This window comes from Psittacula echo, assembly GCF_963264785.1.
Source record: "Psittacula echo genome assembly, chromosome: 1".
In the NCBI taxonomy this organism is placed as follows: domain Eukaryota; kingdom Metazoa; phylum Chordata; class Aves; order Psittaciformes; family Psittacidae; genus Psittacula; species Psittacula echo.
Genome location: NC_137735.1, coordinates 154,428,947 through 154,445,361, shown reverse-complemented (window position 1 = coordinate 154,445,361; position 16,415 = coordinate 154,428,947). Strand labels below are relative to the sequence as shown.

The 16,415-nt window shown below is 39.7% G+C and overlaps 1 protein-coding gene across 2 annotated transcripts; it reads left to right on the top strand.

Moving 5' to 3' along the window:
• Positions 1-10: 10 nt before the first annotated feature.
• Positions 11-15,028, top strand: IRAK4 (interleukin 1 receptor associated kinase 4). 2 transcript variants are annotated; one of them, XM_080638014.1, is made up of 12 exons: positions 11-127; positions 662-831; positions 1,929-2,074; positions 2,386-2,580; positions 3,439-3,599; positions 4,291-4,355; positions 4,664-4,778; positions 6,821-6,930; positions 10,080-10,263; positions 11,464-11,526; positions 13,264-13,422; positions 13,509-15,028. In XM_080638014.1, the coding sequence occupies exons 2-12, from the start codon at positions 671-673 to the stop codon at positions 13,539-13,541; spliced, it is 1,392 nt and encodes a 463-aa protein (XP_080494140.1). In that variant the 5' UTR covers positions 11-127; positions 662-670; the 3' UTR covers positions 13,542-15,028. The 2 variants fall into 2 exon arrangements, with proteins under 2 accessions (XP_080494140.1, XP_080494139.1); XM_080638013.1 differs by lacking the exon at positions 11-127 and adding an exon at positions 328-438.
• The last annotated feature ends 1,387 nt before the right edge of the window (positions 15,029-16,415 follow it).

Genomic DNA, 16,415 nt, shown 5'->3' with positions numbered 1-16,415 from the left:
GAGGTGAGGAAAGCAGGAAGCGCAGCCCGCCCGCCACAAACAGCCACCAGCGGTCGGTTCAACGGCACCACCACCCGCGGCTTTCACCTGCACCACCAGAGGGCGCCACGACCTCCCGCCCCACTCGGTAAGGGCCCGAGGACGGTACCAACTTCTCCAGGAACGCGTGGAAAAAGAGAAAGCGACTTTCCCCCCCCCCCCCAACCAGCCATGGGGCACCCCGGAGGGGGCGGGGCATCCCCAGGCAGCCTATGGGAAGGCGGCGTGGGAAGAGAGCGCTTCCGCTTTCTGCTCAGCGAGCGGCTGCCTCCGTCCCGGTGACGCGACCGCCGTCAGAGGCCGGGTCACTCCCTCTTAAAGGGGAAGCGAGGCAGCGGAAGCGCCTGCCGTGACGCGGAGGCGCCGCCGCCAGGAAACGACGGGGATCGGCGGGCTAAGGTGAAGCGGGACGGGGCGCCTCGACTCCCGCCGCCGGTTGTGGGCGGGGCCTCTCGCCTACCGGGGACCGGGGGCGGGCCTCGAGGGGCGGCCGGAACCGGCTGTCCGTGAGGAGAAGGGCGGGGTGAGGGTCGTGAGTCGCCACGGTGTCGGGTCTGAGGACTGCCGGCTTCCCGCGGCCCCGGCGAATCTGTTCGGTAACAGTGTCGGTCGTATTCCGTAGGAGCTGAAGATGAGCACGCCGGTGACGATGTCAACGTACGTCCGGTGCCTCAGCTACGGGCTCATGAGGCAGCTGGCAGACTTCATCGACCCGCAGGAAGGCTGGAAGAAGTTAGCAGTAGATATAACCAACGCGACTGGTGAAAGCAGATACAACCAAATGCACATAAGGTCCTATATGGATGTCATGTAACATAATCGTATTAACTGTTAAGCATTGTTGTCCATCCCATTACTGTAACTTGTTGCGGTTTGTATGCCAGTAGGTAGCTACTTACATCTTAAAAGTACCACTTCCTTAGGGAACTCACGGTAATTACTTCTAATTGTTCTGTAGTTCAGTTTTCAGACAAGCTATAGCCAAAGAAAATTGGGTAAGGAAATTAGAATTAGAGTCACAGGCATAAGTATTTTTAGCAATGCAATATTAGCTGTATAGCTTTCTGTGCAGACTGAAAAACATTAACTTCACTGTGCATCCTCACACAAGAGCAGCATAGAACACAACTGGACTGTAACTCCTCAGTCGCTGTTCCCAAGAGAATGTCCAGCAAGTGTGGGGAACCCAAGGCCTAAAAGTAACAAGTTTAATTGATAAGTAATGTCAGCAATAGTTTATGAACAGCTTGAAGGGCTTGGTGAATCCTTAAGATGTCTCAAAGGCTGTGATATTTTTGAATACCCTATGTATCATCTTGAGTTTCCAGTCTGTGGTGGTTTAACCCCAGCTGGCAGGGCGCAATCTTTCTAGTGATGTTAGCAATAAGTCTTCATTTGCCTTTCTGTAGTGACACTAAGTCAGTCAGAATACTGGACTTCAATTTCTGCATAATGTGCATCCCAAACCATTCAGAATGAAGTGTGAATGTCAAATGGGTGGGAAAAACAATTTCATTCCATTTGATTGGGCTCTGACTTGCCCTGTGTCTGTCACTGACATTCTCTTTTCTGTTAGTCCCATGTGCCAATATGTTATGGGTCCTGAACAACATGTTGAAGCCATGTATGCATGTTTTTCCCTGGGTTTTTCCAAAATTTTGCATTATTTTTTCCACTGAGTTTCATTTGTTTTAATTACTTTTAGATGCATTTTCAGAAGATCTACAAATAGTTGTACAATACAGTTCAGTGCATTCAGAATTCCGGGGGTCTTGCTTGTGGGTTTTTTTGTTGTTGTTGTCATTCACCTCTAATCTCTTTCCCTTCTTCATAGTTCTTGAGACCACTTTTTTTTTAATTTTAATGTTGGTCTTAATTTATCTTTTCAGGAGATTTGAGGCATTTGTCCAAATGGGAAAGAGCCCCACGTGTGAATTGCTTTATGACTGGGGAACCACAAACTGTACAGTTGCTGATCTTGTTGACCTGCTGATTAGGAATCAATTCCTAGCACCAGCAAGCCTTTTGCTTCCAGGTAACTGTTACTCTTGTACAGTTTGCACTTTGTTCTTGGCTTTCTGAGATGCTAAAAAGCTTCCCAGTAACATGAAAATCAGAAGGGATTAGGTCAAAATAACCAAAAGTGGATATATTTTCCATTATTTGTAATTACAGTTTAAATAAGAGTTATAAGTTTACATAAGGATCCTGCAGTTTACACATAGTGGCAGAATATAACTTCATGATGTTTATGTGTCACCTAACCTTAGTAAATGCTGGCATTAATGTTACTTGGTTTATCTGATTCCTAATGGAGTTAACATGTTTTCTAAATTCCATTTTCAGAAGCTGTAAGGATGGCACAAGAAGTTACGTTACCTCTTTCTTCACAGGAAACATTGTCTATACATGAGAAACAACTGCCCGTACAGGAAAAAGAAGTGGCTTCTATACAGCCTGTTTTAGCTCAGAGTCCTGAGAACCAACATTCAGCTCCTTTTTTCAGTCAAGGAAACAGCAGCCCACAGTCCGGTAACACAGGTAGGCACTTAGTTTGGTAGAATTAAGTACAATCTTTTTTGCTGATCTGTCCGTAACCCCACATAAAATAAATGCTAGAAATGTATTAATGACTATATTATGTTGTCCTGCATGTTATAGGAAGCAGCATCTTGCTTTTGCTTCTGTTCTGTGTGGCTGTGGATTTAGCTTGAGTAATAAGATGTCCGGGTATGAGAGGCACCTTGCTGACAAGGCAGCTACTGTGATGAAAACTTGACTGTTAACTAAATCACAGTTTATTTTGTGCTACATATAATCCTCTTGCTCTTTTTAAATACTGCTTTTATGGACTGTTTAGCATCTTGCATTTTAAAGCTGGATTTTATATGTTAGAAATGACTAAGAATGTTGAAGAAAAGATGACCAAAGAAAGCATTCTAGGAAGGTGTATGGTAGGTCTACTCGTTCCTAAAGGTCCACTTTGGTGGTGATGCCCGAAGCATGATGTGGTCTAGATATATTTTTACATCTGACACAGCGTGGCTCTCCTTTTTTGTTTTTGGTTTTGTTTTTTTTTATTCTGATCTGCTGCACATTTAATTTCTATCATCTATATTATGAATATTAACAAAAACTATTACCGGAAGGCTGCTTCAGTGCTAGTTGTGAAAAAAATTATGCATATCTATTTGCACATATTTATCTCATATATATTTATAAGTTAATTTGTTTTTCTGATATCGTCATCACACAGCTAGAAGTAGGGCTCTATGATGCTAGGATTTATGTGGTAGCAAGTTTGTGGTTTAGTAGAACTGAAGCAGAAAATCTTGTCAATATATTTGTTCTTTAAGTGGAAAACATAGCTCTGTGCTAAATGATAAATGTGTCTTTCAGGCTTCCATAATTTTTCGTTTCGTGATTTGGAAAGTGTTACAAATAATTTTGATGCACGACCAGAATCAGCTGGAGGTAATAGACTGGGAGAAGGTGGCTTTGGCATTGTGTTCAAAGGCTACATCAACGGCAGAAATGTGGCTGTCAAGAAGCTCATTGCTGTGAGTTGTCCTGGGCATTTTTCCTTTTAATGACTATGTACTTTATAGCATAGACTTATTTATCTGTGGAAAGTGTTGAACGATATACTTCAAAAAGCATCACCAAGTTAAACATTAGCTGAGTTGAGAATCTTATCCTGTAGTCCCATGGGTGGTGTGAGTCAGCACAGTTACCAGAGATGAAGTCTTGCATTTTCTGTAGCTCTCCTTTCAGTGGTTCAGACAAGCTGTCTGGAAGAGCAGAGCACCCCGTCTGTTCCCCTCCCTCCCTCCTGTGCACCCAGGAAGTGGCAGAAGGACAGGAGTGCTAGGGAGGATTCCCCTTCAGAATCAGATGAGCAATTCACGAGCTAAATAGTTATTGCTACAGAATTTTAGTCTTTATAACTAGTGGTTTGTGTAAATAATTAATTGTGCAGTGAGTAAGTGCTATTAGTGGGTAACTGCAGTGAAATGGGTAAGTTTGTGACAGTGCTGAAATTGAATCCTTTTGTCCAATAATACCGTGTTCCAAGGAATTAAAAATCATGTTCTGATACTTTGAGTTGAGTAAAAAAATACTGTAAACAGTTAAGTAGTTGTTACATGTAACTGATCTAAAGAAGGGCTTATAATTCTGAGGTTTTTTTAATGAACAACTGCATGTTTTAATATGGCCAGCAATATTAACATCAAATACTTCCTTTTGTAGATGGTTGATGTTAGTGTTCAGGACTTGAAACAGCAATTTGACCAAGAAATACAATTGATGGCAAAGTGAGTACAGTCTTACACGATGTCGTTATGGCCTTTTGTTGGAATCTGAATTGGCAGATAACACATTAGCTAGTGTGATCCCTTATTTTTGTCTTTCTAGCATAACAATGGTTTTCATGTTAAGTGAGAATGTTTCCTATACAGCATGGCTGTATTTTTTTTCTTGTTTTAAATGACACCACTGCAGAAACCTAGCTATGTGCAGTAGTGCTGGAACAAGTAATTGGGGATTGAGTTTCCTCTGCTTTCTGTTTTCCTCAAATATTGGAAGTCTTTTAGAGTATACAAATAGAATGTTTTTGCTGTAGGTGTCAGCATGAAAATCTGGTAGAATTACTTGGTTTCTCAAGTGATGGTGCTCAGCCATGTCTGGTGTACGAATACATGCCCAATGGTTCCTTGCTTGACCGACTTGCTTGTCTGGTAAGTAAATTGGTTTTGAGCTTCCAGTTGTACTTTGCTGAAGAATAAATAGCTAAGAAATGGCTTTGAAACAGCAACGAACCATAACAGCCAAATGGTGTCTCACTACTTACTTCTGTGTTCTGCAAGACAAATATGATGACAAGTGTTCTTCCAGTGATATTTTATACAAATGTTTTAGACACATCAAAGTCAAAGCAGGCTGACAGTGCAATGTCAGGCACCAGTACCTGAAGTGGCACAGGAGCTTGGACTTGTTACGCTTCTGTGAAGCAGAGCAAAGTGTGCTACAATATTGTTTCTGGTTCTCATATTGGCATGGTGTCTGCTAGTTTTTGAGATTCTGCACTGTGCAATTGCCCTTTGTTCAATGCTCTTGTGATAGCAGTTATAACACAATGTTCACAGTCTGCATATCTCTTTCCGGAGTGCCTAAATAAATGGGACATACATTTGGTTTTTTTTTTTTTCAATTAGCATTTTGTGTAAATACAGTGCTTGCTTCTGATTTAATCTAATGATGTATCTTCTAGCCTTGGCCTTTCATAAATAATAAGTTGCTTTGTTTTTGGTGAGGCAGCTCTGTGTATGAAGGACAGAGTGATACCAGTAGTAAGCCAGACTTAACCTAAGAGATGAGTGACCATCTTAGTTTGTTGAAGGAATTAAAAAATCTGCTTTATACTAAGCAAATGCAGCTTCTGAGGTTGTGATGTGGTGAACATTTTAAACTGGTGCTGCTTCAAGCTCCCATACTCCCAGACCTTAAACATGTCATGTTGTTTTTTTTGCACTGGTCTTCCTGTTGTACAGTCTCAAGCATTTAGTAGTTGGGTTAAGAAACTTATCAGGCTGAAAATACACTCTGGAAAAAAAATCTTTAGGTTTCATTCAGAGACATTTCCTCTGCAGGGCCACACAAATACTTCTGCCCCAACAGGACAGGAGTGGTTTTAGGATAAGAATGAGTAGCAGTGGTTGTGGAAAAGACTGGATTTGTTTGTTAGCACTGCTGTCTCAGGTTGGTTTGATTGATTTATTTGCAAATGACATGTATGATTTATTTTTTTAAACTGAACTAATGCAGAAGAGAGACAAAGTTTTACTTACGGCACTGCAAGTTTATCTATAGGACTGAGCAGTGCTTAACAAGGATGTCTAGAAAATGTTCATTCACGTAACTTTGGCTGTTAGCATCAAGTGAGATTAAAAGATTGGTCGTAATTAAAAGCTAAAGTAGAAATAACAGCTCTTTAAAAGGAAGAGACAAACTTTCTATATATATTACAAAGACTCTAAGTCAGAATAAATAAATCAGAATCTTCTGATAAATTGAATATGTGAGGAGTGTGCATACTGAAGGTGCATCCTTGCTGGTAACTTCATTTTGTGACTTGACATGTTTGAGGCACGGACTCTTGCGTATGTCATCTTTTTCTTATCTGGACTTTGAGGAGCTAGCAAGGGAGGTGGTAGGATGGTGAGATACCCTAATGGTCTACCCTTGACAAGATTAAGAGGTGGTTTTGAAATGTAGGTGTCCTCACTCCCAAGGTTTAGTTACTAACATGAATTGAACTAAACTCTTGACGTAGTGATTCTAAAATGACTGGAAGATTAACTCCTCACAGTAAAAACTCTTGATGGCTTTGCATTATTTACTTTGGGTTAAAGGCTCCAATATTGGTGCTGGTACAAAGTGGAAGATGTGGTAGATACAGAGAGTTCTTTACAGTGCAGGTGGCCTTGTAGGGTTAGAGTTGACTCTTATCAAGAATACTTTGCAGCGGGTGAATTAGTCTCAGGCAAAATGCAGGGGAAAGAACTGAATGTGACAAATGCATGTATTTCTGCCTGAGTGAAGAAATGTATGGTATTAATCTTTTTAACAATTTACTTGAAAACCACAAAGCATAGCAAGAAGTGGATTCTATGATTATGAGTTTGGATTGTGGGGGTTTTTTATGGTTTGGTTTGGTTTATATAAGCATATATGTATTACATTTTCACCTTTCTACTTGCCTTCTCCTTTCTTATTAAAGGATGGCACTCCACCAATTTCTTGGAATACAAGATGTAAAATTGCTCAAGGTACAGCAAATGGCATCAACTTTCTGCATGAAAATAATCATATTCACAGAGATATTAAAAGGTAAAAGCCGCTGATTATCTCTGGCTGTGTTTTCCCCCTTTTTTTATTTTTTCTTTTTCCTTCTTCCCCCTGTTAAAATCATTTTAGAGAGAATAAACTGCAACAAGCATTGCTTCAGTCAAGGGCACAGTCTTTTCTGCAAGTGACATCCATCACCATAATCTTGTCTGTGCCACAAGGACATGACCAGTACAGATTTCTAAAGAGAATTATGAAGCTATTAGAATCATAGAATTGTTCAGGTTGGAAAAGCCCTTTAAGATCAAGTCCAACTGTTAACCTAGTGCTGCCAAAACTAAACCATGTCACTAAGTACCACATCTACAGGTCTTTTAAATACCTCCAGGGATGGTGACTCAGGCACTTCCCTGGGCAGCCTGTTCCAGTGATTGACAACCCTTTCAGTGAAGAAATTTTTCATATTATCCCATCTAAACCTCCCCTGGTGCAGCTTGAGGCTGTTTCCTCTTGTCCCATTCCTTGTTCACTGGGAGAAGAGACTGACACCTCCCCCTACCCCACTACAACCTCTTTTCAGGTAGTTGTAGAGAGCGATAAGGTCCCCCCTGAGCCTCCTTTTCTCCAGGCGGAACAAGCCCAGTTCCCTCAGCCGTTCCTCATCAGAGGCTTATTCTCCAGGCCTTTCACCAGCTTCATTGCCCTTCTCTGGGCCCGCTCCAGTACCTCAATGTCTTTTATTGGACACAGGATTCGAGGTGCAGCCTCACCAGTGTCGAGTACAGGGGGATGATCACTGCCCTGTCCCTGTTGGCCACACTATTTCTTGGCTGCCTGGGCACAAGCTTGGTCATGTTCAGCCGGCTGTCAACTAACACATCCAAGTTCTTTTCTACTGGGCAGCTTTCCAGCCTGAAAACTTTCTATTATAATTTGGATTGTAAATGTAACTTGTAAAATGTAATGTAAACTTTAATTTGTATTGCAGTCTGTTACTATCAAATAGTTATTTGAGTGCTGCAAGAACACCCGGATATTCTGTTCTTTCACAACTACTGCTGATGAAAAAGCTGCTATTAGAGAACATAATGACTTTTTAAATGAGGAATTTTTCAGATGAAACCCACCTTCTTCTTTTTCTTTTTCCTAGAACATTTCTTCAGAGTGTCTCCTTTGATTTACTGCTGTTTATTATAAAGACAGTAAAATTACTTCAGTCAGGTTATGAAGTTCAGGGTTTTTTAAGGGTAATGTTCATTTGTTTGTTACACCGGATTTTTTTCTAGTGATAGGAGCTTAGAAGAGGTGATGGTTTTGTTGTTGAGTTTGGTGAAGTTTTTTCCTTTTGTTTTTCCTTTTTTAATTCCTTGCTACAGTTGATTGTATTCTTGGGGTTTTTTTAAGTACCAAAGCAGTCCAAATCTTTGAAGGAGAGCCTCAGATGCATTACTGTTCTGTGGGTTAAGAAGGATCAACTGGCTGATTGAGTGTCATAGATGAATGTTTCAATAGCTTTCTGACTTCTGGCACCTGCTAAATGTAGGCTGTTTGGTTTTGTGACCTTCCAGCTTGTAAGGAACACGATTTTCTCTTTCAGCCTGCCTCATAGAATGTGTTTGCTGCTTTAACAACTTGTATCTTTTTTCTTCCCTGCTTAAGCCTCTGGACAAGTGTAATGACTGGAAGGGATGCATTATTTTACCTTGTGCTCCTCTACCCTTCTAACTGCTGTGAGTTGATCATATTACAGGATTGGATTTTATTTTGTTTTTTTTTTATTTTGGATTTCATTTTGCAACCTTGCAGTGTGAATAGTTAATAAATTTGGTTGGTGTCTGAATAGTGCTGCCACTCCCAGGTGAAACATAGAGGAACAGACATCTAATATTAACCTCAGTCTTCATTTTGCTGTGATGTGTGGAGAGAATGCATAACCACATAGGCACTAGAACAGCGTCTCTGTAGGCTAGAGGGGACAAGATTGACTAGGTATTCTCAGAGTTGTCCATAGTTTTTTGGCTTGGTTATGCCCAGGAGGTAGTTAATTTCTCTCTTGAAGCTTGACGATTGCAGTAAAACTTGCTTCTGTTGTGCTCTTTGTGGTGAATCAAAAAAGTGGCCACCCTTTGGGCTTGACTCAAGTTGGTAAGAAGCTCAGATATATGAAGTTGTCATTCTATCCTTCCTTCTTTTCAGTGCTGAGCTTTAAATACGAAACCAGATGGGGGATGATGCCTTGACCAGTGTTCGGCCCTTTGCAGTGGCCTTTTATTTAACACTGTTTACAGCAGTTCTAACACCAAGTAATCTGTTGTAACTAGCAGCTGTGTTAATTTTGTTGAGAAGGTTTGGAGAACAAGAAAAAAGTTAGGATTACAGAAGTGTTAAATCGAGTGATTTTTAAAATGGTTCCAAGTGCCACAAGTTTAAAAAAACAGTAGAAGATTCATGCTGTAGTTCAACCCACTGACTATTTTATGAAAGCATTAAGGTCGGCTGGATGAGCCTCATTTTTCAGGGAGTTTTTCAAGGAAAGTAAAAGCTGAAGATCACGTGCAAACACAGCACATATGTTATTCCAGCATTAATAAGTTTTCTGTTTCTCTTCCAAGAAAAGAATTAAGGGTATTAGTATTCATTTAGCACATGAATTTGGAATGGTTAACATAGTACTAGATAATAGGTATAAAAACCCGCTTTTGTAGTTCTGAGTACAGATTTAGACAGTTAAGAATTGTACTGTGATCCAGTACCAGTTGATCAAAGCAAAGTATTCTCTATTATCCTTCTTAAAGAAAGAGTATTCAGATGCAAAACAGGGATGTAACATAATTGGTGTCTTATCAGGAACTTCTTATATTTGTAGGATTTGTGGGTAGAGGGAGTGTTTGGTTTTTTCCCATATGGATTTTATTTTTTCTCCCTTTTTGTTTTTTGTTTTTTGCATGCACAAAAAAAATATGGATGGTTCTTGGCAGCCAGTTCTTGATTTATTTAGAGCAATTAATTTTGAAATGGAGCAATTTCCAACAAAACTAATCCTCATATTTTTTTTGTTACATGGATAACGTATCTTAGATTTCAGGAAACAGTTTCTAAAGAGTTACTAGTCTATTTTAAAACGTAGTTACTGTACTGGTCTGGAAAATGCTTTTTTCTGTTTTCTTCTTTTCCCCTTTCCTCTCCCTCAGTGCAAATATCTTATTAACTGATACGTATATGCCCAAAATTTCTGACTTTGGACTTGCAAGAGCATCTGTAACATTCACACGAACAATCATGACTGAAAGAATTGTTGGAACAGCAGCCTATATGGCACCTGAAGCTTTGCGAGGAGAGATAACACCTAAATCAGATATCTTCAGTTTTGGAGTAGTAAGTAGAACGTGGGAAGCAGTATATGACTTTCTTTTCGGTAAATAATGAAAGCATGCAAAATCAAGAATATCTGAAATGAAATAATCTACTCTGATCTGTCACTTTTCTTTGCCCCAATATATATGCTCTTAAAATAGCATTTCTAAACTTTGATGGGTTTCAAATAATTTGAGTATGTTGAATTTGCATGTGAAAGACCAGAGTGAAATAACATTCCAGGTTCTAGCTAAATGTAGTTTAAGGTAATGTGGAACATTGTTTGTGCTTGCATAGTATGGCACAAAATTTCAACACAGGCTGGAGAAAAAAAACGTCTGGAAAAGATCATAGAATCATAGAATAGTTAGGGTTGGAAAGGACCTTAAGATCATCTAGTTCCAACCCCCCTGCCATGGGCAGGGACACCTCACACTAAACCATGCCACCCAAGGCCTCATCCAACCTGGCCTTGAATACCACCAAGGATGGAGCATTCACAACCTCCCTGGGCAACCCATTCCAGTGCCTCACCACCCTCACAGTAAAGAATTTCTTCCTTATATCCAATCTAAACTTCCCCTGTTTAACTTTTAACCCATTACCCCTTGTCCTGTCACTACAGTCCCTGATGAATAGTCCATCCCCAGCATCCTTGTAGCCCCCCTTCAGATACTGGAAGGCTGCTCTGAGGTCTCCACGCAGCCTTCTCTTCTCCAGGCTGAACAGCCCCAACTTTCTCAGCCGATCTTCATACGGGAGGTGCTGCAGTCCCCTGATCATCCTCGTGGCCCTCCTCTGGACTTGTTCCAAAGACATGAGCTTAATATTTGGGAGAACACTGAATACATCATGAATAGATCCAAGACCCTGACTGCTGCTGACCTCTTCCTTCATGGCGTTTAGTTTTATGGGGAGGTGGGCCAGACACTACATCTGAATACTTCGGAAATCTTTCTGTCATGCTCTGAAGAAGTACAATGTAGGGTGAGAAGAACTTGCATTGAAATTCATAAGCAAGACTGCTAATAACAGTTAATGAAAATAAACGTAGGAACAACAGCAACAACAACCGGTTGTGTGGAGAGCTCTTTTTGGACAAACATAGTTCCTGTGAGGGTTTGTTTGAAAGAGTGGGGGTCATGCTCCTTTTTCCAAGTGATGTACATGCTCAGGATTATTCTGTGCTTCATTTTCTTCTGTTGACTATTTTTCTCCTAGGTCTTACTAGAAATAATAACGGGTCTTCCTCCAGTAGATGAGAAACGGGAGCCGCAGTTACTGGTATGTTCTTTTTGCTTTCTTCTCCCCTTCTCCTGCTCCAAGATCTCTTTATGTGCAATAAGAGTAAGCAAGTTGTGAGACAATCAAGTTAGCCATCAAAATACATAATTATGAAAACAGCTCTTTTGTCAACGTTTGTCTTAGAGGTGAGGCTGAAACTTTTATCTCTTGTCTGGAAGAAGATTGTTCAGTCCCCAAGGTCATCTCCTGATCCGATACTATAATTCTCTTCATTTTGGTGCAGCTTCTTAATTGTAATATCATTACGCTTTATCAGTGAACTCCTGTTATACAAAGATATTCTGATAGCTCCTCGTTCACCAGAGCTTTTTAAACTATCCATCTCAGTTGTTTCTTTATGGTTCCCTACACTTCTTAGCATTCCTGTATCGATGTTCCTTTTCTTCAACTTTACTAATAATTTGCAAATACCTTGTGCTTTTAACCTTAGAGAAGTTTGTAATATAAGGGCTTTTTTGCAGGGTGAGGGGTGGATTGGTCTTTATTTTCTTTTTTTACTGTTCAGTTAGTAATTCAGTCTACTAATGAGGAAAGTAATGTCTTGTAGCTCTCTTTAATTAAAAATCTTACCAGGCTATTCTTAATTTAGTCTTTCATTTAGTTTAAGATTAAATTCTCAACTACTTAGTCCAAGAAGTTTTCCTGGAATATTTATTACATAAAGACTTACTTACTTGCTAAGTATGAAATCACATTGAGATTTGGATTGGGTTTGCTGCATACTGTTTGATAGCACATCTCTTCACAGATTTAGGAGTACCTGGGTACTGCTAATAGAGTTTTTTTCCTCTAAGCTGTATCTTCTGGGGTGTCATAATACTTACCCAGTTGAGCTCTGTAAAGACCTTGGAGAACAGTCCCTCTCAAACTGAACCGTGAGGTTTTGGGTTGTTTTTGTTTTGAAGCACGTTTTTTCAGCAATAGGGTCTCAAATGAAGCATAACGTAAGATTGGAGTGGTACAGTTTATCTTTATAATGTACTTTTGGGAGCATAGAGAATGGTCAATGCAAGATGTGGCATCCTTAGCTTTGAAAATTTTGGCGCAGTTGTACGTTAGCAATTTCAGACTGATGCATAGAGGAAGGCAGAACTGCCTCTACCATACTAACATGTCCAAGGTATTCCTCAGTCAGTATTTGTGATGACAGTAACACATTTCAAGTGTGTTGGAGCTGGAGAGTTTGGACTAAATGAGTCAGATTTAAAAACTGGTTTAAATCTGGACGTGTCCTTTAGAACAGATAGAGCAATCACTGAGACTGTTAACAGAAGGCATTAGTTTACAGAAAGAAGCTTTATAAAGTTGACAAAAAAGTTATTTACACTTAAACTTGTATATTTGTGGGTTATTAAGTAAACATAGATATTTTATGTTGATCTTAAAAAGAGCTTCTCTTAAAAAAGAAACAATACTAGGAAACAGCCTTCAACTGGGAGAAAGATACAGCTCTATGATGCAGCTTCAAGAAAAGTGCTTTACAATTTTGTGCTAACTCAATTAGAATTATGTATAATAAAAATGTGTAGTTCATTTATAGTCTTAGAGGCTGATAAACAGTTATTCTGCTGAACCAGTGTCATAATTCTTTGTCTAGAAAAGGGGTTGAGAGAAGAAAGGGACACTCAAAAGCAAGCTTTCAAAGTGTTAGTGTGAAATACATAATGTTTGAGTGCTTACAGACTTGCCTACTTATTGGTACAAACTCTCTTGCAGTTAGGTATCAAAGATGAAATTGAGGATGAGGAAGCAACTATTGAGGATTATGTTGATGAAAAGATGAGTGACTGGGATGCACCCTCAGTTCATAAAATGTATTCAATTGCTGATCGGTGCCTGAATGAGAAAAAAACCAGAAGGCCAGACATTAAGATGGTATGTAGTCTCACAGACCAACTGCTGCTTTTGAGTGCGTGTGTTTACAGTATCAGTTATTTGTATTTCTGTCTGGTCTCTTGCAGGTTCAACAGCATCTACAAGAGATAAACATTTGATAAGTATTTCTTCTGATACACAAAAAGAATTTGTAATGGAGTAGACACCAGTAGAAAATATTTTAGTAGTATTTAGTGGGACACTATCAGCTTTTCTGCTATACAGAGCTTCCTAGTCTGCATGTAAGGTGGGCTGTTGGCCTGTCACCATGTTTTTGCTAACTGAGCAGCCTTTCACATATCCTTAGCCACTGGACCCTTTTTTGTATTCACAAATTGCAGTGCTGGTATACCTACTCCACAGCTTTTTAAATGTGTTTCTGTATTAGAATCTATTTGATTCTTTTGATGTACAAGTATCAAGTATGTCTGCTGCAAAAGCATATGACAGTAATAGGTAAATATTTTTTCTACAAACTGCTTCCTTGATCAAGTGTACTACACCTCTTTCTATTGAAGACAAAACCATTTAATAGATATAAATGGCACTTACACTGTCTGAGAGAAAAAGCAATAGTAGCACCCACTTAAAACAAACTTTATTTGTCATTTTGACTTGAGAATTTATATTGGTGTGGATGGACTGATTGATAACGCGTGTGAATGTGATTGCTTTTCAGAATGTCCTCTCAGGATTAGTTTTAGTCAAATAAATGCTGCGAGATGTATCCTGGGTTTTTTTTAGTTTCAAGGATTTCCGAGCAAAATAACTGCTGTGCAGTGCAAATGCAAAAATACGTCTGGCTTCCTTCCAGTGAACTCTGTATGATGACAAACCATTTAATTTCTTAGCTGCTTTGAGGATTTTATACCTCAGGGGAAGATGCGATATGGATTATAAATATAGATGGTTTATTTTGTTAAAGGGGGCAAAATAATAATTCTGTGAAGACCAATTTTCTGCATTTTGCTTAAGCAAATAATTATGTTCTTTTAAAAATGTATATATATATGTATATTAATAACTAACTATTAAAATGCACTTTTTTAAAAAGCAACATGGAAAGCTATCTAAAATAGAAACACCAAAGATCAAAGCAGACTAAAAATGGAATGAAAGTGACTAGAAAGGTTCTAGATACTGAAGCAGGTATGAAACTCCACGCTGAGTAGGTATGAAAATATTCTTACTGTAAATGAAAGAGGTTATTTTCATATAACCCCTTTTCTGCACCTCATGACCTTTTTCTTGACAGCCTAGATGAAGGCTTAGCTTACAGCTGCATTTGAAATTCCATGATTATCAAAGAAAAAGGAAACACTGAGAAATGACCCGACTGCATTCAAAGAGATTATATCTATATATCTTTGTAGAAAGCACGCAAGTCCTAACACAATGTATTAATACCATTAGATCTCTGTTAACTGTTTCTGTATTGCCCTTTCAAACTTCTAGTTTTATTTGAACATAAATTGTAGAAAGCTGTTAACACAAATAAAACTTCTGCATTACCATGGCAGATGATTATTTCTGCTATTAAAACATTAAGCCTTGGAAACACCAGTTGTTTTGCATTGCTTGCATTTCTGATAACATTATGCTAACCTCACTGCATGAAGTAAAACTGCACAGCTCTGAACCTGGGCTTGTGGAGAAGAAAACTGCTATAAAGCTATATCAGAGTAAAATCTGCTGAAGCCACTCTCCAGTTTTAGACATGTCCAGGTCTTAGGTGAGGGTTTCTTATTAGATCACATCTGCTTTTTACCATTCCTTAGAGCTAGACTGTTGTCTGTAGTGTTGTCCTGAAGCATGGTTGCTGAGTAACCCCAGTCAGCGATGTTTACCTCTGGTACAGTACAACAATGTTGGTTATGCATCAGCTATGATGTTCCAAGTATTAGAGGAATCTTAGCTACAAGCACGTGAGTGCCTGTTTTTGTGTCAGACAGTATCATGACTGGTTGCAGCACTGCTGTCAGTACTGGAGTTTTGGCAGTCATTTTTTCCCTCACTGAAAATGAAGCATGTTAGCTACCGTTTCATACAAGGGGTGAAAAAGGGGTTTGAATTTGTTTAATATTATTCTAGTGAGGAATGAAAATGGGAGGTGTTAGGTAAAGCTAGCTAACTTAGTTTATTTTATAAAATAGGGTATGAGAAGGGGCTTGCCCTTCCTTCCCCTCTTCCCCCCCACTTCTCCCTCCACTCCCCCCAATGTTTTTAAGGTAAAGTCAACACCTGCAGACACTAACAGGGGATAGGAGTAGCTGACTTTTGTTTCACTTATTCACTGCAAAAACCTTAAGCTATCCTAGGATCCATACTGCTTTGTATTCATTACTATAGATATGCTTTCCAGGACACAAATCAGTAACTTGAGTCATTCAGGTTCTTTGTGAATACAGTGATGATCTAGTTCCATAAAACTGGAGGCAAGAGAAGACTTGCTACTGTTGGTGGGTGAAGAACATACTACACAGGAGATACATACTCTCAGGATAGAGCTAGGGCTAATACAGGAGGCGGGCCAGCTCTATGGGTGGGGAAGGTGCCACGAGGGCAGCCAAGGCCCACTGCCCTCAAAGAGCCAGCCTTTTGCTTGTTAAGCATCTGGAGAACTGTCACATAAAGCAATTAATTTAGTCAGCCCCATAAGGAAGCATGAACAAAAAATAGCGAGAGTGATTTACTGCAGTTCCAACTAAGACTCTAGAAAGAAGCAGCAAGATAAAAGCAAATCTTAAAGGAAAATTGCTATGAAGGAAACTTGGTAGGAAGTGCATCAGTTCTTCCCTTTACTACAGCAGGAGGTAACAGAATGGCTGTTGTGAATCAGAGCAGGGGTGTCCACACAGCCCCGGGGGCTGGGACATGAGCCATTAGCGGTTGCTAAGAATGCAAGAACAAGACAGATCTGGAGAGTTAATGCACTGCAGTATGATGGTTTGTACTGCTTGCAGCTCATTAACTTTGAAAAGGATGTGAGGTCT

Excerpts from the sequence above, each read along its gene's own strand:
- IRAK4 (XM_080638014.1), top strand. The coding sequence starts at position 671 with ATGAGCACGCCGGTGACGATGTCAACGTACGTCCGGTGCCTCAGCTAC. Across the intron at positions 3,600-4,290 it reads CTGTCAAGAAGCTCATTGCT|ATGGTTGATGTTAGTGTTCA; the intron begins GTGAGTTGTCCT and ends TTCCTTTTGTAG. Across the intron at positions 6,931-10,079 it reads ATTCACAGAGATATTAAAAG|TGCAAATATCTTATTAACTG; the intron begins GTAAAAGCCGCT and ends CCTCTCCCTCAG.